The sequence below is a fragment of the Onychostruthus taczanowskii genome, unplaced genomic scaffold, assembly GCF_017590055.1.
Source record: "Onychostruthus taczanowskii isolate IOZ18803 unplaced genomic scaffold, ASM1759005v1 scaffold25, whole genome shotgun sequence".
NCBI lineage: Eukaryota > Metazoa > Chordata > Aves > Passeriformes > Passeridae > Onychostruthus > Onychostruthus taczanowskii.
In genome coordinates, this window is record NW_024499796.1 from 5,585,961 (window position 1) to 5,607,166 (window position 21,206).

At 47.9% G+C, this 21,206-nt stretch overlaps 1 protein-coding gene across 2 annotated transcripts; it reads right to left on the reverse strand.

Annotated features, from left to right (window-relative positions):
- Positions 1 to 79: 79 nt before the first annotated feature.
- On the reverse strand, positions 80 to 21,152 carry ZER1 (zyg-11 related cell cycle regulator). 2 transcript variants are annotated; one of them, XR_005952844.1, is made up of 17 exons: positions 20,996 to 21,152; positions 16,956 to 17,219; positions 15,997 to 16,147; positions 15,273 to 15,709; positions 14,186 to 14,362; positions 12,980 to 13,094; positions 12,342 to 12,488; positions 11,927 to 12,100; positions 11,140 to 11,355; positions 10,459 to 10,500; positions 10,001 to 10,120; positions 9,443 to 9,558; positions 9,143 to 9,331; positions 8,079 to 8,176; positions 7,696 to 7,798; positions 6,527 to 6,723; positions 80 to 554 (listed from the first exon to the last, which is right to left on the reverse strand). XR_005952844.1 is itself a non-coding variant. In XM_041406722.1 (16 exons), exons 2-16 carry the CDS (start codon positions 17,111 to 17,113, stop codon positions 6,666 to 6,668), a joined length of 2,301 nt encoding a protein of 766 aa, XP_041262656.1. In that variant the 5' UTR covers positions 17,114 to 17,219; positions 20,996 to 21,152; the 3' UTR covers positions 1,911 to 6,665. The 2 variants fall into 2 exon arrangements, 1 of the variants encoding a protein (XP_041262656.1); XM_041406722.1 differs by lacking the exon at positions 80 to 554 and having other exon boundaries at positions 1,911 to 6,723.
- Between the last annotated feature and the right edge of the window lie 54 nt (positions 21,153 to 21,206).

Consider the following 21,206-nt stretch of genomic DNA (forward strand, 5'->3'; position numbering starts at 1 on the left):
CCCGGGTTCTGCCGTCTCGGACTCGGCAAACACCGTGAGCCGCGGTCACCGGGCTCCTTTTGTCCCCCACACCGCCCCGGGGTTGTTGTGCCCGTCGAGCCGGCCCTGCGGGGCCTTTCCTCGAGCAGCGTGTTTTCCTGAGCCCTTCCCGCGGGTCCTCCCGCCCTCACCCCGGCTCTGGGGTTGTTCAGAACCTCCGTTCCACCGGGGCAGACGCTGCTGGGCGTACAGAGCTGTGGAAGGGTCGGGCAGCAGGTGCCGTTCAAAGGCTCCCACGGTACTGCTCTGCGTTAATCCTGCTCTCGCTAACGTGGCTATTCCATGTGTTGGTTTCCAGCCCCGGGAAGAAGCGCACAGAGGCTGTGCCTGGCTGGAAGCAGCTACACGGCCCCATTAACCAAGCAGAGCCTGGAGAATGTCTGACATGAGGAGGGATTTGGTCCGGGTGAGATGGCTGCAGTCAAGGGCTCCTGGCTGGGTGAGGTCACTGAACTCCCCCGAGGGCTGCCGAGGAAAGCAGGTGTGTGCCGACGCTTCTCAGCTGGAACAGACACCTAAAAGCAATTGAAGTGCACCTGAGATGCACCTTGAATTGCACCTTCGGTTTTTGTCTCTTTTTAACAATAAAAAAACCCCACCAAGGTGACTGTAGCAAATATATAGCACTTTGAGTGTCTAAGGGAGATGAACTTTTATAGATGAATATCTGTAAAAGTTCCAAAATCAGTGCTTTCTCTTTAACTCCTTTCAGTTTTAACACAGCTCTACCTTGCTGCTTTTGTTACCTTGCCCAATAAAAATTTGGAAAGAAATATAATATTGTTATAAATTTACCCTCCAGCACCTGGTAGTGGATTCCTTGGTATTGTTTGCCCACAAATTGATTATTTTAGCCTCTTCCTATGAGTCAGTGGCCTCGTGCTGATGCCAGGAAAGCACCTGGTTGTGTGGGTCACTTGAATGGTTTACCTGAGACAGCTGGGTTGAAACGTTAACAAAAAATGTCAACTGAATTTCCAGCAATCACTCAAACTCTTTTTTTTTTTTTTTTTTTTTTTTTTTTTTAATTCTAGGTAAAGGCAAAGCCTATGGCTCTTTTCCCTCAGACACCTCAGGCTGTACGGGTGCTCAGAAAAAGGTGGGTAGTGTCTTTCCTTCTTCACAGAGAGGTGTAAATTTTAAAGCTTAATTAAAGCAATTTGAATAGTAACAATATTATCCACTTGAAACTAGAAACATTTTGATGTTCTAGAATAATCTGTCCTAAGGAATATATTCTCACTCTCTTTGCAATTAAAATAATTTGGTGCATGTTACTCTTTTTATCTTCTCCTTTAGCTTTGAAAGCTGTCTTGCAGAGATCAGGGCTCATCTCTTGTCTCAAGGGTTTCAGCCTCAGTGACTGGTTGAAATTAGGCTCAGTTACAAAAGTCTCTACTAGTAACTTTCTGAGGAGAATCTTGGTTCCTATGGCATCCCAGCTCAGAATCTCTCTGGACTCTTAGAGCACAGCATGTTTTCAGAGGCAGCTCAGTTTCATCCAAATGCTCCTCCCATCCTGTTCTCCTTGCTCCTTTACAGGCTCCACAGTGACCACTGAGTGAGCTGGCACTGAGCCCTCACAGGACCAGGCTCTTAAGAAGAAAGTCAGGCTGGCCTTAAAGCAGATTGGCTTTTCTTAAGTGCTCAGATCCTGTCCCTTACAAAGCCCAGGCTGTGGAGTGTGAATTGTAGATACATTAGAGAGTTCAGAGCAATCTGGACACTCAAATATTGTCAGATTTTTTTCTCCTCTCACACAATTTCCTAACAATGCTCTCGTCCTCCACTGCTTTCTTCTGCTGACAAGCAGTATTGTGTCTTTTGGAGTGATGAAAGGCAAAGGCACTGAACAGCATCATCAACACATGGCAGTTCCTTTCATTTTTAATTAAATATATGACAGCCAATGGACCAGTAATGTACCTAAATAAACCACATTCATAGAACAAAGGAAGAAGACACTCTTGAGCACTAGGTTTAATACACAGTGAGTATCCAATGGATACAACAGAAAAGTTAATTCATTCAGAATTGTAAGGAAGCAACAGTTGTGCATTTTGATTTTTTTGCTCAGTTTCACCAGGTACAAACATTTGAACCAGGCCTCAGCATCAGGCAGGTCCATGGACAGAGTAAAAGGAGACACTTGCTCATTATAACTGAGGGTATTTTCATTGCAAAACAAGGAAATACATATTTAATTAGCTTAAAAACTTTTTTTTTTAAAAACAAGAAAAGAGTTACAGAGAGGATCAGTGACAATTACATGAAATCAAAAGAGTCTGCTAAAGCAGAAGTGTTTCAGTTCAGCAGAGTATCTCCCTCATTCCTTAAGTGCTCTCTTCTCCTTCAGCCCCCGTGTTGCTTTTCATCTATTCCTGATGACTATTGCCCTCTGTGCTTCATCCACATACATGGTTGTCCTGGAGACCAGCTGTTTCCCTACTTTTAATTCTCTTTTTCCAGCACAAGCTGTCCTCTAACACCTGAGCTGTGGCAGACTCCTCCCTAAACAGTCTCAAGGAAATGTCTTTTCTATGGTAGTGCCTGACTGCAGTGCCCTCTAGCTCTTGCCCTACTGGTAATTAATTGCCTTCTTCAGGTAATGAGAGGGAATTGACTCACAGCTCCAAGACTTGTCTTCCCACTCATCTTTTGCAGAGACCAGAGTGACAGCAGCAGAAGCCTAGCCAAGCTGGGTAGGATTCAGTGCTGGAGAGGATAATTTCAGTAGGAAGGTGCAGGGAAACAGCAGCCATGGTGCAGATGAATTATCTGCAGTGTTCTGATTGCCACAAATATCAGTGCAAAACTTTCTTGGCTTGGTCTAGATGAGAAAGTCTGATGCTTCTGGGTGTTAAACATCATCCAAGTAGATGCCAATCCTTATGAGCAATTCCTCCCACAGATTTTGTAAAATGGAAGCACTGGTGGGAAGTTGCTCACCAATTTGCTCTTATCTGCTCCAGAGAACATGGACACCTGGCACTGCTGGGCCACTGGAGGACAGGGCAGCCTCCAGCCAGGAAGGAAACCACACACAGCTCAGGTGGAGGGTCCCTTTGTTGGCACAGTCTCTGCAGTGAGCTACTGAGTCGTGTTCGTGCTCTGCTTGCCAAGCTTTGGAATATTAGAGGAAATGTAGCAGTGAAAACATGAAGAGTCTGAGTGGGCCAACAGCTATGGAGCACAAGGAGCCCCTGTGCAATATCCTTACGTGCTATGAACTTCTCTACAGCTGGATTTTCATTTGAAAAATAGAACCCCATTCTGGTTTTCTGAGCAGGGTTGGTCACTGGCTGTATAATTTTATGTGGAGCTGAAGTTTCCTGGCTTGTTCCTTTGATCCAGCAAAGCTGGGAAGGCCTGAGAGGCATCCTTGGAGCAGTCAAGCATTTCTGGGTATCCAACTTCCCTTTTTACATTAAACCTTCATAAAAAATCTGCCACTTTGCCCTCCCTTCCTTTGCAGAATATTGATGTGATGTCTGCAGGCAACTCTCCTCAGCTCTGGATCTATGGCACCAGTTAAGTCCTTGCCACCAAAAAACGTTTTCAGGTCATGCATTATGCCTGTTGTTTCAGTTAGGGAAACTGAGGCTCAGACTGGTTTCAGACTTTCAGTTACAGGAACTGTTGGATTGTGCTCTGGTGCTCAAAGGATACGTTTTACTCTTTGATCCTTACTGAGGGGAAAATGTTACTTTTCAGCTCACAAAATTTTGAAGACACTGAAGCTTGTAGGCAAAGCTGACGTTACTCTAACAGAGGTGTTATTCCTTTTAATGTTCTGCCTTAGGCATTTACCTTGCTGGTGGCCTGACTCAAAATCTTATGTGAGGCTTTCTGCAACTGCCCAGTTAAGAGTTCCCTCTTTCACCTGGGAATGGTGACAGATTTCAGCAAGCTGAGCTTTTCTGTCAGCCTGGCCTGGTTCCATTCATCTCCTTATTGCTGGGAAATTGAAATATTTTTGTCCTGGTTTGGGCTGAGGTACAGCTTGCTGAGGGTCTGTGAGCAGTGAGAACAGAGGTTACCTCTGCAGTGTAAAACAGCTTTGATGCAGTGTGGATCTTGTTAGTTTGGGATGCAGCAGGTGAGACTCCAGAAACTGCTCAATTGTGGAAGCACTGGTTTGGAAAACCCAAACTTTTGGGGTCTTGAGGCAGATAAAACCAAGCCATTGGTTGTTATTAGCCGTGATGTAGTTGTGCCAAAGTCTCAGAGTAGAGCCCAACTGCTTGGCTTGGATTGCAGTGAGATGGGAGTTCCCCAGCTCCACTGTCTCCCCAGCATGCCAGCTGATTTCTGGGGACAAGGCTTTCTGAGACCTCACATGTGTCATCTGTCCCCTTCTGCTCTACTCCCACCTTGCTAACAAGGTCAGAATCTTGAGTGCTTTTTGTCACTTGGGTCAAGATTTTAGTGACAGGAGCTTTCACTACATGGGCATTGGAAAGGAAGCAGATGTGGTGGGTGGTACTGCCATGTGAAACAACTTCCCAAGGACAGCAGCACTAAATGGGGAGTTAAAGAGCAAAGCCTCACTCCCCTAACAACCAAGGCTGTATTTGCAGCCCCTCTTAGTTTGGCATCTAGAAGGAAGATTAGCAAATGTTACACAGAAAACAGATCTTGAAATAAGCTCATAAGGACACAAATTCTTGGGAAACAGGAATAAGAGAAAAATACATTTCAAATGACTGCAAAAAAGTATAATTCGTCAAGTTTTGCAATCTTATGAAAACAATTTAAAAGTGACACGAAAATATATATAAGTTTGAAAAATACTTAAAAGAAAAAAGTACAGATCTCACAATACCAAAACAAATTGACGTATGGTTAAAAAGAAAAAAAAAAAAGACATTGAATAACACCGTATTGGCAGTAAAAGTAAACCTCTCCAGGCAGTTGTGTTCTGTCAGTTAAAGTGTCAGTTTGTGGATCAAGGATCCATCTCTAACGTGCTCACAAGGACAACATGAACTCTGAGCATTAGCAGAACCTCATAGCAGCGACTCAAATCCGAGAGCAAAGTGTACAAGGGAAGAGAGCAGCGAGTTACTGTGCTCTGAGGCCTGAAATGTCCCAGCCTGCATGGCCATGGGCTCATCTTCCTTCTACCAGAGAGATCTTTTCTAAGTCCCTTCTAAGGGAAGATTTGTCAAAGAACTGTGATGAGCAGTGGGCTATGGCATAGACAACTGTTGCTCTTGAGTGCCTGGCTGTGAGGCAAACCGTGACCTTCAGCTTCTTGAGCTGGTCTGGAGTGTCACAGGTGAAGACCAGCTCAGTGGGACTCTCCTCTCACCTGTGTCACACAGACTGCAGTAATGCTGCTGATGGGACTGGGACTGCACTGCTAAGTGCTTCTGGGAGTCAGATGGGAATAGGGCCTTCTTCTGAGAATAGGGGGAAAATACTGGGGTGGAACAAAAGGTGCTGTTTCCTGGGACTGCCCTTCAGAGGGTGCCTGGAGACTTCCCACCTCCAATTCCAGCAGCTGTGCTGCAGTGAGCTTCCTGTGAAGGGAGATTATGATGCTACTGAGCACAGCTTGTGATGACACAGACTGAGGATGGGCAGAACAGCTCCAGTCCCTTCCTGGGGTACAAGGGGGTACAGCTGCTCGGGACTAGGGCCTAGCAGAGTATAGTATGCAGAGAGAAATACTCTGGCTTTGTAGCCCTTCCCTACAAAACAGAACACTGCTAAAAAAGGTGGTGAAGGACTGGAATGAAGACGGGTAGCCCTTTGTGAACAAACCTCGTGCCTTGTTGCACAGGTTCCCTTCGAGAGAGAAGCTCTGTGTAGACAAGAACATATAACTGGTTCTACTGTCATCCCTGACCTTCTGAGGCTGGGTGGGCTGGCAGATCCTATGTACTGCCAATGGGGACAAAACAGACCTCTTGACTTTATTGGGAAAGTCTTACTTCCAAATGACCCACACAGAATTAGCAATGCTTCCATTAATGTGAGTCTTCTATTAAAAAGCCCTTAAGGGAGTGAATTAGCTTGAAAGGTCTTGTCTTGTTTCTCCATTTTTAAGTCTCACTAAAACGTCAGTTCCTTTTGTCTATCTCTCTGGTATTGTCCCCCAACCTCTCTAACCAAATGAATAACTCATCACTGCCTGTAGCCCCACTGAGCAGCCAATGCTGATTCAGGACTGGTGTTCTTGCAGACATTACAGGACCTCATGCAGTACAGCAAAAGGGAATTTTCTAAAAAGTGGGAAATAAATGTCACACTAGTGATCACACAACTAGGTCTTCAAGCTCATGGTCATTTGAGGCTCTCTGTGTGGTCTAAAATAAAAGGTTAAAAGATACATAATGTAATTGTCTTTGTTTTTTTGTTTTCTTTTTATACAGAAATCATACACACAGAACTTCAACCTGAAACTTCATAACAAAAAAGTCCACTAAGTTAAGGAAAGCATTTTGTTGTGCAAAAAGTCCCTCCCCCCTCCCCTATTCACCTTCATCTACTGAGGGTCTCACACACACACATAAAGTTTCCTTCCAACGGGCGAGTTGGTAAGAAAGAGTCCTCCCTATGTACAGTGAGTTAGAGAGAAGCTGGATACAGTGCTGGCAAGAGGCATTGCATGATTGCCTCTATCTGGAAGTGTCCATGTTCTCCTCCTTAAAGTTACTGCAGTGCTCTATAACTTTCCTATGGATAAAACAAGGACAAGGAGAGAGGGTTTAGTTTAAAGCTTATTGCACCTCAGCTGTGGGACAGTAAGGTAAGAACTGTCCCAGAGGTGATTTCTGTGTAACCCTATCTTGTTTGTATCTGAGACACAAATTGTGTCAAAACCAGTAAACTCCACAAAAGCAGCTCCCAGCTTGGAATGTCAAGTTATGGTAGTGCATATCCAGATCCAGTTGTGCCCATTCATTCATTACCACCACACCCAAAACCTCAGATGCTTTTAAATCCCACCAGGAAATACATTAATACAAATGTCTGTCCTTCTCTGTGCTGTCACCTGTCCCATCCCACACACTGTGTGTAACTGTGACTGTTTTCTGCAGGCTCCAATCCCTTACAGAATTCAGCAACCCTCAGCTGTGGGAATACCTGCTGCCCACTCACCAGGTATGCCCAGATCTCTACCTCTCTCTTCCATTCATCCTGCAGGTATGAAATTAGAGCTCTCACTTTGCCAGTGATCAGAAACTGCAGCTGGCTTTTACAGCTCTTAAAGGATGACTCCAAAGAAAGGTGTCACTGCAAGGTGGACTCTACCTTCTGAAAAATGCTCTCATTTTAACTGTGCAGTTGGCAGTTCAGTGACAGGGCAGTATGATTCTGAGGACAGGCAGCCCACCCAAGTACAGGGAAAAGTACAGATAACTGGAGACTGCTGGCCTAAGAACTGCAATTAGCCATGTGTCTCCCTTGCTCAACAAGCCAATCTACAGCCCAGCTGCCTGTTAATGATCTGTGTGTACTGCCCACCTATGAACATCTCTAGTATTCTGTTTTCACCCTCTTTTTCCTCTGCTTCTCCTGTATTCAATTCATATCTCTTGTACACATCACTACAGGCCTTGCTTTGGTAGCCTCACTTTATGTGGAAGAATTAAAAACTAAACTCAGGCTAAACTGAGAGTTTGTGATAGTGCACTGGTGTCCTACCGGGCCATTTCCTTGGTCTCTTGTCGTGCTGAGGCCATTTTAATCATGTCCTTCAGGAGAGGAATCCCACCTTCTTTGATCAGCAGTGGGCAGTACTTGTCAGCTGCAGAAAAAAGAATAAATCAGGTCCTTGTGAACCCTCACAACAGTGTTGTACTCTGGGTGGCAGGAGGGGAAGGAGGAGGATCGAAACAGTGATGGAATTTCCTACACACCAAGTTTAATTAGCTTTATTTGGCTGTGCTGCCTGGACATTCCTGCATCATTCAAAGGTTTTCTCTAACTATGTAGTTTATCTTGCAAGACTTTTTCTGCTGACAGCCCCAGGTTCACACCCTCAACTCCTACAGTGCAGGGAATGTGATTTCAAAAAGAGAACTTACGGTAGACAGAGACCAGGTTATAGAGTGCCCAGGTGGCCCAGTGCTGGCTGACTGGGGAGATCCCTTGTGGAAGAAGTCGAAGGATTGGTTCAAATGACCTGCACAGAAATATTACAGAAGTTGTTAAAAATCCAAGAGCTACTTCTTTCAACACCTTTGCCACTCACAGCAATACAATACAGCAAGGGATCTGCTCACAGATATCACAGCAGTAAATCCATTGGCATTTCAAAGATTCTGGCACCAAGGCTGAGTCAGTGTCCCAGGGCAGTGCTGGCAGGATTACAGGCCCCACCACATTAGCACAAACACACTGCTCAGACAAATAGCTGCAATGAAGGCAACTGAGCCCAGGATCTGATTTCCATCCTCCATTAGGCATTTCCTCACAAGAGTTGAAATCCAGCAGCACTGATCAGTTTGAGGAGGGATAAAGCCAAACTATGCCCAGGCAAAGCTGGCTGCACACCCGCAAGGGTTCCTGTGTTTCTTCTGACAACTATACTGTAAAAAGGCATGGGAATGCCAGTTCTGGATCCCTGCCAAGCACTAAGGGAATTCTGAGTACCTGATAATCTCTTACACGAAGGGGTTTACAGGATTCCAGCAGTTGTATTAACCTTAGAAGGATTTCTGGTACCTGTGTCTAAATATGCCCCAGAGAAGAGTGAAAGCATGTGGCTTTGGGAAGCAAACAGACTTAAAAGGACAGGTTGCAAAGGACAGCAGTATCAGAGGGAAATGCTTAGGCAGTCCCAGACTGACCATGGTTTTCCTGAACTACTCAATTTCAGCAGCAATTTGCAGGAGAAATTCTTGTTGGGCTGCCAAACTTCTCCCATAGGAAGTGCCAGGTAAGGTGTCTAATTTCAGCATCTTATGTGACATGTTTCAAAGGAAGATGTAAAACGCTCACTAAAGAATATGTCCCTGAAGATGTTTCTCTTTCACTCTGAACAGAGCCTCCATGCTAGGCTCTTTCTCTTCCTTTCTCTCTGCTGGTGTTTCCTTCCTGTGACAATCCTGGCTCCCCTGTGACTGGGCCAATCTTTTCCATTGCTCACCTGTAATTGATATTTCTCCTGGAGTTGATATCCCAGCTCTGGATGGCTGCCCACATCCTTTTCACAACTTCTTCTCTGTGAGGCTCACAGATCCCCCAGGCCTCTAAACCATCAAACATGATATGGGAGAGCACTCCACAGGCATTATACGACACCTCAATCCCATCAGCTTTGCTCTCCAGCAGGTTGCTGCCAAGACAGAAGAGATCATTAGAGCTGCTGATGCAATAAAGATTCACAAGTGTCCAGGTGATTCAGGAGAAGAGATCAGAGCCAGCTGGTCACCAGCCAGGCACTCACCTGAACACACTGATGAACTGGGAGGTCATGAGCTGCGGGCGGAGCTCCTTCACTTCTGCCACGTTGCCCAGGAGGCCCAGCATGTTGCGGTGCAGCTCCTGTTTCTCTGGGAACTCCTGGCCAGGCAAGGAACAGGATTATACACAGGCAGGACTCTGGTGATGCTGAGAACAAGCAACCCTGGGAAAAGGCTGTACAGCACATCTCGAAAGCTCAGTATTTTTGGGTAGTCAGCAATGGCTCCTTGGCAGGTGCCAAATGGTGCTAAAGGTATGTGTGAAAAGGGAGGATCAAAATCAGGCCCACTGTTCACTGCTGCTCTGCTTGAGGGGGCTGAGCAAAGATGGGCAAAGGGGAAGATGTGTTCACTCTAAGTTTCTCTGTTCTACTGGCTGGGTGGAATGATGTGAGAAAGAAGAACATACACAAACTTTTTCTTTCTTGTTTGTGAAGTGTAGGAAGTAATGCTTGGAGAGGAGCAGAGCCAGGGGTCCTGCCCAGGCACCTGCACCTCCACTGCTCTTGTCAGCATCTCTCCAGAGACAATCAGACACTTACTTTCAAGCACTCCAAGAACAGTTTCATGCCACTGTAGTTTAGGAACATCTCACAGTTATCTGGGGTCTCATCAGTGATGTTCCAGAGGGCACTCCAGGAGAACTCCATCACCTGATCACACTATAGGGAAAAGGACAGAATCAGAGCTTTGATAATGCAGGACCCTGGTGCAAACCAATCACCTGTTTGCTCTCTGGCATCACCCTAGATGACTTCAGAGGTAAGAAAACCTTGTTGTTCACTTTCAACTTGTCAGTAAGTGGGTTTTTTGTTTAATATTTTTGCTTCCCTGTCACATTCCCCTGCCCTCACCCTGGAACAAGAAATTCTGCAGTATCAGCTGAGATGTCTTGTGTTTGTTAGAGAAGCTGATCTGGCACTCTCGGCTGATTTCCATGCCTAAGTCAGACTGAAGAAAAAATACTCTATGTATATGTGTTTTTTTGGGAAACACTCACCGTTTTATCAGCCAACTTCTTCTGAATCAACTTTAGCATTGTCTGTGGGCAAAGAAAGGGGAAGAGTAAGAAACAGTTCAAAAATGATGGAGCTAAAACTTAACCAGCCCTGCAGTATCACAGTAGTTATGTCAAATTTTCATCTTTTGCAGAGAACCTACTTGATAAATCTCTCTAAACCAGTGGGACTGGGTCATGTTCCAAGCTGTTAAGTGTTCACAGAGCTGAAGTATGCCACAGCCCTGGGCTGTTGAGTTTGCAGCTGGGTCAGTTTTGAGCTATATGACGAGGTCTGGGCATGCACCACAGCAATAGCCTTTGCAGTTCTTGGAAAAGGTGAGGGATATGGGTTGAGTTGGGAAATTGATGCAAACTTGGGGAGAAGCAGAAGGAAACTCACAAGGTGGTATCAGATCTAGAAATAACCTGATGTGGTGAGGTCAGATGTTAGGTTACAATGCATTCCTGCCCTCATACCAGCCTGTCTCTGAGATCATAACCTCCAGTGCTGGTAAGCAAGTAAAGGGGTGGGTTCCAGGAGAGCTCAGCATTGCTGGGACACTGGTTCCCTTCTGTGATATTGTGAGGTTGGATCAGGGCTGGAGGCGTTTGATGGACAGCTGTAAGGGAATTGTCCTAGCCTGGGTTATGGATAAGTGAGCACCTTGGGACCATACCAACCATGACAAACCCCATCTTGCCCACAGCTTCTTTGTGGTCGTTGTCCACCTGGCAGACCAGGGCATTGCAGAGGTGCACGGCGATGCGCTGGATGGACTCGTCCTGCCGGCTCTGGTTGAGGATGTTCAGCAGCAGCTCGTTCACTCGGCGGTACTGGAACTCCAGCTCCTCGGGAATGCTGAAGTTACACAGGGTCAGGCAGCAGTTCCGCTGGACCTGGGTCAAAAGGAAGCAAACACTGGGCCAAGAGGCTACAAAAGCACAGACCCCACCATCACATGTTTCCTTGGTACTGAAAACATCTTCTTGCCTGACTACACCTACTGAGATTTCTGTTACCCTCTGATCTCATGATGTGCCTTAGCCATGCTCCATGACTGTCACTCCAGTCTCACAAGGCCACCCAATTATCCAGGGCCCATTGCTTTCCAAGTCAGTTCTTCACTGCCTATTGGCTCTCTACACAGCTGACTTCTAGTACAGATATTTGAGATGCTTCTTTCTATTGCTTTAACATCCCCTCTACCCTCAGCAATTTCACCCCACAGTCAGTGCTGGGTATCTGTGTCACACACATGCTTTGACCACTGCTCATGGATAAAAAGGAGCACCCTGCATGTAATCCCCATTGCTGAGTGGAGACCAGGAGCAGACCTGGGCAGGCAGTAACTTCTCTGCCTTGTTTAACTCCCTGCAGGCAGAGGAAACCCAAATGCTGACACCAGGCTGAAGAATTGATACAGGGAAAGAGGACTATAGGAACCAAAGGTGCCTGGGCTGCTCTTACCGTGACCTCCTGGTAGGACTCCATGCCATTCAGCACCACCTGGATGACCTGGCGCCGCAGCTTCACGCTCTGCTCCATGCGGTACTCGGAGTTGGTCAGGTAGAACAGCGCGGCGCTGCCCGTCACCTGGATGTTTTTGTCATCCTTGTGGCACTTGAGGGCTGTGATCACCAACTGCAGAGAAGCAACACGAAGCTTCAGTGCCACAGACTTGCTGCTAGTTCTTGGGAGTGACTGTTAAAGCCCACAAGGAAAGTGTGGCCCAGGCATTGCAGGAACGTGCTTAGGAAATGAAGGTACCCAGTTCCACTGCGCTACTGGAACATTCTCTGGAATGGCCTGATATAGTGTCCCAGGGTGGAAAAAAAGACTGGGAGTGCAAAATTCCCCTTGTCAGGGTGAGGCTAAGGCTTACCTGGAGGGCTCTCAGCAGCTGGCTGCAGCGCTCGATGCGGGCAATGTCGAAAAGCAGGTTGATGGCCCGGGAAGTGATTTCCGGCCGGTGCTCGGTGTAAGCCTCGATGGCATTCAGGACTTGCTCTTCGTTCTTGTCTCCACTCACCTGGCGTGGAAGAGCAGAAAGAGTCAGGGGAGAAATTAGGAAGGAGGAAAACCTTCCATGAGAAGGAAACTCTGAAAGGTCAAAGGGTATACCTTCCCTCTGCCCTGAGAGTAGACTCAGCCCAGGATGAGACGGAAGTTGAGTCACTTTTCAGTCAGAGGGATGAGAAAGGGCACCTTTGGGGCAGGAGGATGCTATTCAAAAGTTGGACTCCTATTGTCTTAAATCCTTTTCTGTAGTCACAGACATCCTCCAGGAAGAACGATTTCTCCACGCTTTTCTCCAATGTTTTTCAATCCTTATAAAAACTACGTGGAGTACAGGTCTTGCTTTCTGCCAGTTTTCTTGCATTATGAAGTAGTTATTGAAAGGTCACAGCTCAGTTGCCATACCCAAGACCCAAAGAACTCCACTCTACTGGCAGCCAGGTTTCTCATGTTCTTTCAACTTCTAACAAGTTCCTACTGCCAATATTCCTGCAGCCTCCTTACCTTGTAGGCTGGGATATGGGTCAGGCGGCAGAGGGATGTTTCAAAAAGGCCCAAGAACTGCAGTGGTCGTTTCAGACCCCGGAACGGAGCAATGCTGCTCTTTGCTGGCTCAATGCTGGGGTGAAAACACAAGAGATTGCTCATGTTGGTACCATGTTTCTTCAGGTGTCTCCTGCCACAGAGATGGCTGCCCTCCATTCACTCTGACTGTACTGCTTCATACCCAGAGTGGTAAAAGCTACACTTCACTTTATACCAAGCAGCTGCTTATGAACATAACTCTAAATATTCATCCCAAGCCATCCTGAGTGAAAGGTGAACATGCTGAATGGAACCAGCAGTAAGAATTACTACAGACAGGATGAAGCTTTCCCAGGTAAAATCTGTACTGGAAATTCACTAGCTGGGATGAAAATTTCCTCTTAAAGGGCTGTGGATTTCACTCATCCAATGTATTTGTAATGTGATAGACATGCTAAGTCTGCTTCTGTGGGCATGCAAGAACACTGTTTTGGCTGCCATGTTCCTTATTGACCAAGAGCCAGTGCATTTTCACCAGCTCTGGTGAAAAGGAGCCAGTACTGTCTCACTTTTTTGATTCTGTTCAGCAAGTGCTTAATAGGAGGGCAGAGCTCTTGGCTGATCTGGAAAACCAGACCTCTAGGTATGCCTCTGCTGAGGGGCACCAGGATTTCCAAGGGTTGATCTGCCCAGTATTCAGGTCAAATCTGAAACAGGCCTTTAGATTCCAAGATCCTAAAACACACAGCCCTCCTATGAGTGCTGATGTATTGACTCAGTATATAAATGTTCTGTCAGGAGAGCCTAGATTTCCACAAGGGTAAGAGTATTTTGTGTAGGAAATGTGTAAAGGGCTTTGGAGTCCTTTCAGGAGAAAATCCAGAAGAAGATTCCCTGGGAGAATGTGTGTGTGGAAAAGAACTGAAATACTTCAGATATGCACGGCAGGCAGATGGGATGAATTCTTTATTACTCTTACAAGTCCTTACATGTGTTGCATACAGCAATCACAGCTGATTCTCACACCAGTCTCTACTGTCAGGGCAACCTGGCAAGAGTTGTATCCTGCTTTTTAGTACTGATTAGACATACAGAATTTGGGAACTCAGAAGAGGGAACTGTTCTTAATTCACCTTTGACTGATCTATCCACCCAAGCAGACCTCAGTAACTGCTGTTCCCTTACCTTGTCTGGCCCATCTTCTCCTCCATGCTGGGGATAGTGCAGTTCTCCAGCATGGTGTGCCCTGAGATGTCGAGCGAAGTGAGGTTCACCAGGTTTTCCACAAACAAGTTTAGAACCCGCCGGGTCAGCTTGAACTTGTAATAACTGGACAGATGGTCTCGTGAGATATCCAGGTGCCTGCAAGGGATAGAGAGCATCTCACAGCCTGGAAAGCATTAGCTGGGCTTCTGCCTCCCTACCAGAGCCAAGTGTGATTATTATTTATCATTAGTTCCTTCCCAAGATACAGGAATGTGGTTCTGTAGGTTCTGGCAGCAGCAGCTGGCCCTGTGTCTAACCAAAGCACACAAGCATCTGGTAGAGGGCTACTTGGAATGGACCACAGTGAATCATCTAGCCACACATCACAAAGGGAATTGCTCCAGGCTCAGAAACTGCCTTTTCCAAACTCCATCACAGCAGCCACCTGAGCATTTCTACCCAGAGATTAAGATGCACCAGAAGATCTGTGCATTCCCAGAAACATATCTTGCCTCATCCCACAAATTAAGCTGCACAGGTTTTTGTCTGCTTCCCCCATCTTATAATTTTTCCACCCCAGGCTATTACATTATCCTGATTTCTTTCAGGTATTGAAATGCTTATGCTTTGAGGAAATCTTGCTGCTAAGGGAGTGGTGGGACAAACTGACCAGCACTGTGTGCAGGTGGAGTTCCTCACAGGACAGAGAGACTTTGCTGGCTCGTACCGAAGACTGGAGCAAACATCCCACTCACAAAAGTGTCTCCTACCTGTTGCACACCAAGTGGGAGTGATGGGGTGACATATGTGATGTTTTTTTGTTTTTCCAGTGGGAAGTTTCTGCTAAGTGGTGTCTTCTTACAAGCAAAATTCAGGCTGGCTTTAGACATGTCAGATGTGTACAGTGATGAGTAGATATATACAATGAGTGAGCCTGTTCACAGGAAGGTTTATAAGCTGAACCCAGCAGTGAGTGCCTCTCTGAGAGCAGGCAAGAAGACCATTCCTGAAAGGCCTTTCCCTATCAGCTACAGAAGGATAAAGAAGGAAGAACAGATCTGCTGACCTGAGCTTGCGAAGCTGTGCAATCACTTGGATGTGCTCCTCTGAAAGGTCCATGTTGTAAAGCACTAAGGAAACCAGACTGTCCTTCCACTGGGTCAGGAATCCCACATCATTCAGCTGGATCCCAGAAAGGTCCAGAGCTGCCAGGGAGGCCAGGGGCCGCAGCAGTGTCTCCACGTTTACCCCCTCGATCAGGCGGCCCAGGTTCAGGATGCGCAGGCGGCTGAAGCCTTCAAAAGTGAAGTCCTTGACCAAGACCTGGCGAGTGGGGTTCACCAGGCAGTCGTCCTCACAGCCCCCGGGGTTCTCCTCCTCGTAGAAGATATTGCTGCAGCCAAAGAGGCTCAGGGAGATCAGTGTGTGGCTGAAGCTCACCAAGGTTTGCAGGCTCTTGGCTGTCAGCTTCTCACAGTTAGTCAGGTAGAGCTCAATAAGATCCTGAAAAAAAGGGAAATCAAGGTTAAAGACAGGTAAAGTGCCCACCCTGTTTGCCCCACACCTCCCACTGGGACAGCCTGAAACCACGTATCACCCAACTTGACCAGTGTCCTATGCCATTCCCAAAAGTGGTTTTGGGAGCTGAGAAGGGAGAAGCCGAGGTTAGTCCAAAGAAGGCTTGGACAACAAAGGATGGAGCCTTGGGAATCTCTGGGTGTCTGGGATTCCAGCTGGTGCCCGTGCAGCAATGCTGCTACATGATGTGGCAGCTGTCAGTGCAACCCCACCTGCTTCCTGATGGCCTCCAGGTCCTGGTCCTGCACAATGTGCTCCCGCAGGTGGATCCGAGCTAGCCTGGTGCTCCGTGGGTCTGAGAAGAGGGTGAAGAAGCTTTCATGGGGTTCAAAGATGCTGTCTGTCTTCACCAGTTCCACGTACCTGTGTGGGGCAATGGTGTTAGCACAGCACAGGCTCAGCCACAGCTCTGGCACCTGCACTGCTGACAAGGAAGCGTGACAGAGTTGTGAGCACACACCAACCCAACCCCTCCCAGTATCACCCAGATCAGCCTTTGGGGCAAAGGAGCTCACCCACCTCTTCTGGCACAGAACCAACGATCCCTAGGAAAATCTTGGGCAAAGGTTTGTGCAGGACTCAGTGTGTGTCAGCAAACTGGATTCTGGCAAGCACAGACTCCAGGAATTTTTTCCCTAGCTGTTTAAACTTAATAATGAGATTGTTTTGCCCCGCCATTTTTCAGAAAATTAGCTGGCCAGAATTCTCTGCCAGACATTGTGAGCACAAGTTCAGCCAAGAGAGACTGTGACAGCCAAATTACATAAATCCCTGGAAACAAGTTGCTTTATAAAACTATGGGAGCAGCAGCCTTAAAATGTAACATCTGTTAGCACTTTGGACTCTTATTCTCTGCTTGGACAGAGTGTTGTAATGCTTCAGTGACAGGAAATGGGAAGGCTTCTTTGTTGCTCACTGACATTCTAGGAAGAAGCAGTGACTGTTTCAGTCTGGGTTTACTCTTTTAATTTCCCTTTTTACAGCATCTTGTTGAGCTCTGACTAACTTGGAAAGGGTAACTACCACAGAAACTAGAATGACAGCAGTACAAAAGGGAACACTTCCTTCTGAAGTTCGTGCAAACTCTTATTTGCCAATATGATCAGTTGGAGAACTGTACTCCCCCTTCTCTGAGCTCCCAGCTCCTTCCCAAACCAGGCCTGGAACGTACTCGTTGACAAGCTTGTCACAGATCTCGCTTGGCAGGAAGATGTCGGGGTGGAGCCGGAGCGTTTCGTTGTCCAGGAGGTAGCAGAGAGTCCCCTCCAGGTTGCGAAGGCAGTAATCAGTGCACAAGGTCATCAGCGACTCAGGACTGTCAGATGCCATCTTGAGGGAAATTATGGGAAGGGGAAGAGCAGAAGGAAGCGTTTGATGCAGGAGATCCTTCCCTCAAATGAAGTCCTGGGATGAATTTATGGGGCCATCAGGATAGCTGTAAGCAGAGAAGGGAAAAAAGATGCATTGAGAAAGGCACAACTGCAAGTGTCCCACAGAGCTGTCACACCAGCAGGATGTTGTATTTACAGCTCATCACTTGCTGACCTCAAAAGGACCTGCAGCAGTTTGGCCCCTCTGGCAGTGTGCCCTTAATTCCTTGGTATTCCCACTCCAAAGGGATACTGTGAGAATGAATTAGTGTGATGTGTTTGGAAATGAGACTACACAGCAAAATGTTTCCTCATTGCAGGGTTATCTGGCTGACAAAGGCCCTCAGAAAGGGAAGTGGTAGAAGCCACGTTGCTTGGTTTCCTTCAGGGTGGGTTGGATAAACCAGCAGAACATTTACTGTCAGCATAATCCTTTCTAAGGCACTGGTGGGATCTGTGGCCCTGTATCTCCTGCCTGTCATTCTCTTTGCCAACATTCCAAGTCAAGTTTCATTTTCAAGCTCAGTGTTTCTCTGTAGTGCCAAGCCAGAAGCTTCATGCAAGTCCTTGAACTAGAGCGTGAAGTGGATCAGAAGCCAGAGGGAAACACACAGACTGCTCTGGGATCCCCCAGTGCAGTGTAAAGACAAGGACTGTGATTGTGCTGGACACCTCTACATCCAGCTCACCTTCACCACCCCAAATCTGTCACAAAGAGTGACTAAACTGGAAAAAGGCAAAGTGCTTTTGCCCTTCTTCATTTTTAGAACAGGATAAAGGATGGGTGAGGCAGACAAGAGGGGGAAGCTATCCCTTTTTTCTGATTTGAAATGACCTGATTGCTCTGGTATCAAGACTTGCTCAGTGGGGCCCCAAGGGGCTTATCAGAGAAGCTAGCTTGAAGACCAGTAGTGACATTTCACTGTCAAAGGGTCAAATCACATTACAAGCAAACCCAAACTTTTCTAAATATTTTCACAGACACAAAAAATTGTGTTGAAATATTTATTTTTGATATGTCTTATCAAAAGTCTGTCCCTGCTGGCCCTGAGAACACTGATGCTGTGGAGGTAGTTGTTATTCTTTGCACCACAGCTGAGGAGCCGTTGCTGGAGAAGTTGTTGCAAAATGTCCTGAACCATATTCTGTTTCTGATCTTTATCCTGCAGCTGCAAATAGCAGGACACTTGTGTGTCACCAGCTCTCTGCTTCTTTAAAGCCTCTGCTGCTCTCTTTCCTTCATTCCTATGGTATCAGTACAAGACAGAAGAGTTTAACTCCCATTCCTCAGCTAATTCACTCTAATCATTCTAAAAGGTAATGCTGAGGCAAAAACCCCCAAAACTTTAGCAGTCATACAAATTATACTTTAAACTCTCTCCAATCATGGTGTTAAGGATGGAACTTGCTATTTTGGTCACTGAGTGCTGACAGGGGGTCACAAGAACATAAAACTGAGACTTCTCAATAGTGCCACAATAGCTCCATTGAGGTGCATGAGGTCCAATCAACAGAAATAGAGAGTTTTCAACTTTGATAAAGGAGGAGCTCCAGAATCCACAAGGTGAGAAGTCAAGGCTGAAATGTGCCACTGAGTGCACAGTATTGTCTCCCTGGCTGGGAGGTCCTGGCAAAGGGAATGCAGGTGGGAGGAAGCTGTCCTGTGTCTGCTTTGGAGATGAATCGGCCTCACCTCCAGAACAAGTCCCTCTTGCAGATTTTGCCTGAAGCTTGGTGGAGAGAATCTTTCCAGAAAGGCAAGATCAACAGGAAGATCTGAGCCAGCTGGGAAGCGTGTTCTGCTGTCCCTACCAGTTCCCCTGTGCCATCAGACAGGAGGTCCCTGCAGCCAGTGTTCTTCCACTGTTTACTACTGACAGCCAGAGAACTCAAAAACAAATTCCCATTGACAATCTATTGTCACGTGCAGCTGGAAACGGCCAGTGCTTGGGACTTGTCCAAGCAGCTCCGAGCACCAGAGGGCAAGGACTGCCTTCCTGTGGCTCTGACAAGCCTCTGTTCCCTCTCTGCTGAGACCAGCACAATGCAGCTGGCTGATCTCAGCCCTGAAGAAATCAGCTGCCCTTTAACTTCTGAGCTCCCCGTGATCCACCAACACAATGCCATGCAGAAGTTTAATATCAAGAATGGTTACACTGTCCCACTGAAGTAAGACCAAAGAAAAGCTTTCATCCTTCTGATTTATTACAGATATCTGAGCAGCTGCTGTGACCTTTTCTCCAGGAGACAACACAAGCTGGCCTCTCCCTCCTTAGACTGAACACATGACACCTCAGCAGCAGAGAGGCAAGTAGAAGTGCCAATAGCTGCCCTGATCAATACTGTCTCTAGTCATAACCTCGATGTGTGAGAAAAAGAAAAGAACTGGAGAGCCTGGAAAATCATTAACATTTGCCTAATTGCTCTCCTCAGGAAGCTTCACACAGGATGAAGCTGCCTAGTGACTGCCACCAGTGCTTTTCCAGCAATGAGCTGCCTGGTGCCGTGTGAGTTTTGGTAAAGACAGATGCATGAAAGATGCTGAAAATTCAAGAGCAAGAACTGAGATTGACCAGAACTTCAGCTGCCAGTATTTTTTCCACTTTATTTCTGTGACAGGTTTGCTTCCATCTTAGTGCACCAAGGAACTGAGTTCCTCAGAGCCTCGGGAGCAGGCACACAAAAGCCCCTTCCATGGGCACACAGCCCTGTCTGTGCAGGAACAGCACCCTCCTGCCATGCACAGACCCAAAACCAGGTGCAGTACAGGCAGCTCTACTCGCCCCCTCCCCAGCATCCAGGACCCACCTGCCTCTTTGCAAACACTGCTCATTTCCAGGCTGCACTGGTACAGCACTCCAGGCTGCACTGGCACGTGGGGCTGGGGACCTCTCCTGGGGCTGCCAGTGCCAATATCCTCTCCCTTGGACTTCAGACCCATCATCTCTCCCAGCCTCTCTCCAGGCAGTGCCCGGAGCCAAGCCAAGCCTGACTCACCGTGGCTCCACGCCAACCACACAACGTTTACGCTGTTGCTACAAAAATGATTGGCAAAGCTGACTGTTCCAGCATCAGGGACTCATCCAAGGAGAGGGCAAACAATATGCACTGACATGAGCTGATTGCAGCGACTTCAGAATTACAAATGTAATGTAAATGCAGAGTCTGGCACAGGTTGTGCTCTGAAGAGAAACTGCACTGTCACTTTAGCTGGCATCCTGCAGCTGCAAGTCACTGTGATTTTATTAATTGATGGGTCATCGCTGCCTCTGTGGGGAAACACCATCCCTTCCTACACCAGGGAAAGTGAAGTAGGAGGAGATGGAACTATCCTGTGCCCCGGCAATGCCTGCAACTCCCGAACTTGTCAGCCAGACTGACGTTGTACATGAGCCAGCTCGCACTCGCCGGGGAGCGCGTTGATCTTTACCTGCCTGCGGTAAAGATGCTCCTTCAGCTCACTGAATTCAATTACATCACGGGTTTTCACTCCATAGGTCACCTGCCCAAGAAGCCTACCTGGAGTCCCTGGTCACGGCTCTCAGGGCGCTGGGGCTCCATCAGCCCGCGATGGTCTCGGCCAACCCCGCGGGCAGCGCTGGCCCCGAACGCGAGCCCTCCCTCGTCCCCAAGGCACTCAGAGGTCACCTCGCCGGGCAGCGCCGGAGCTGCTGCCGCGGGCCGGAGCCCTGCCCGGCGGGGCCCGGCAGTCCCGGGGAGGGGATGGGGACTGCGCCGGGGGCACCGTCCGGCACTGCCGGGGGCGGCGGTTCCTCCCCCCGCCCGGGCGGGCAGGCCTGTTGCCCCGGGTCGGGCTGGGGAGGGGGGCACCGGCACTCACCTGGCGCCATGGGGGACTGGTCCCGGCTGGTCCCGGCTCCCCGGGGCGGGCCGGGGTCCGCGTCCTGCTCGGGCCCGCTCCCCCCGCCGCAGCCTCGGCTGTCAACAAACCCGCCGTCACTTCCTCCGCCCGCGCCGGAAGCGCCAGCGAGTCCTTCCCCGGAAACACCGGCCCGGCCGGAACGCTCGGTCAGCGGGGACCCGCTGGGGAC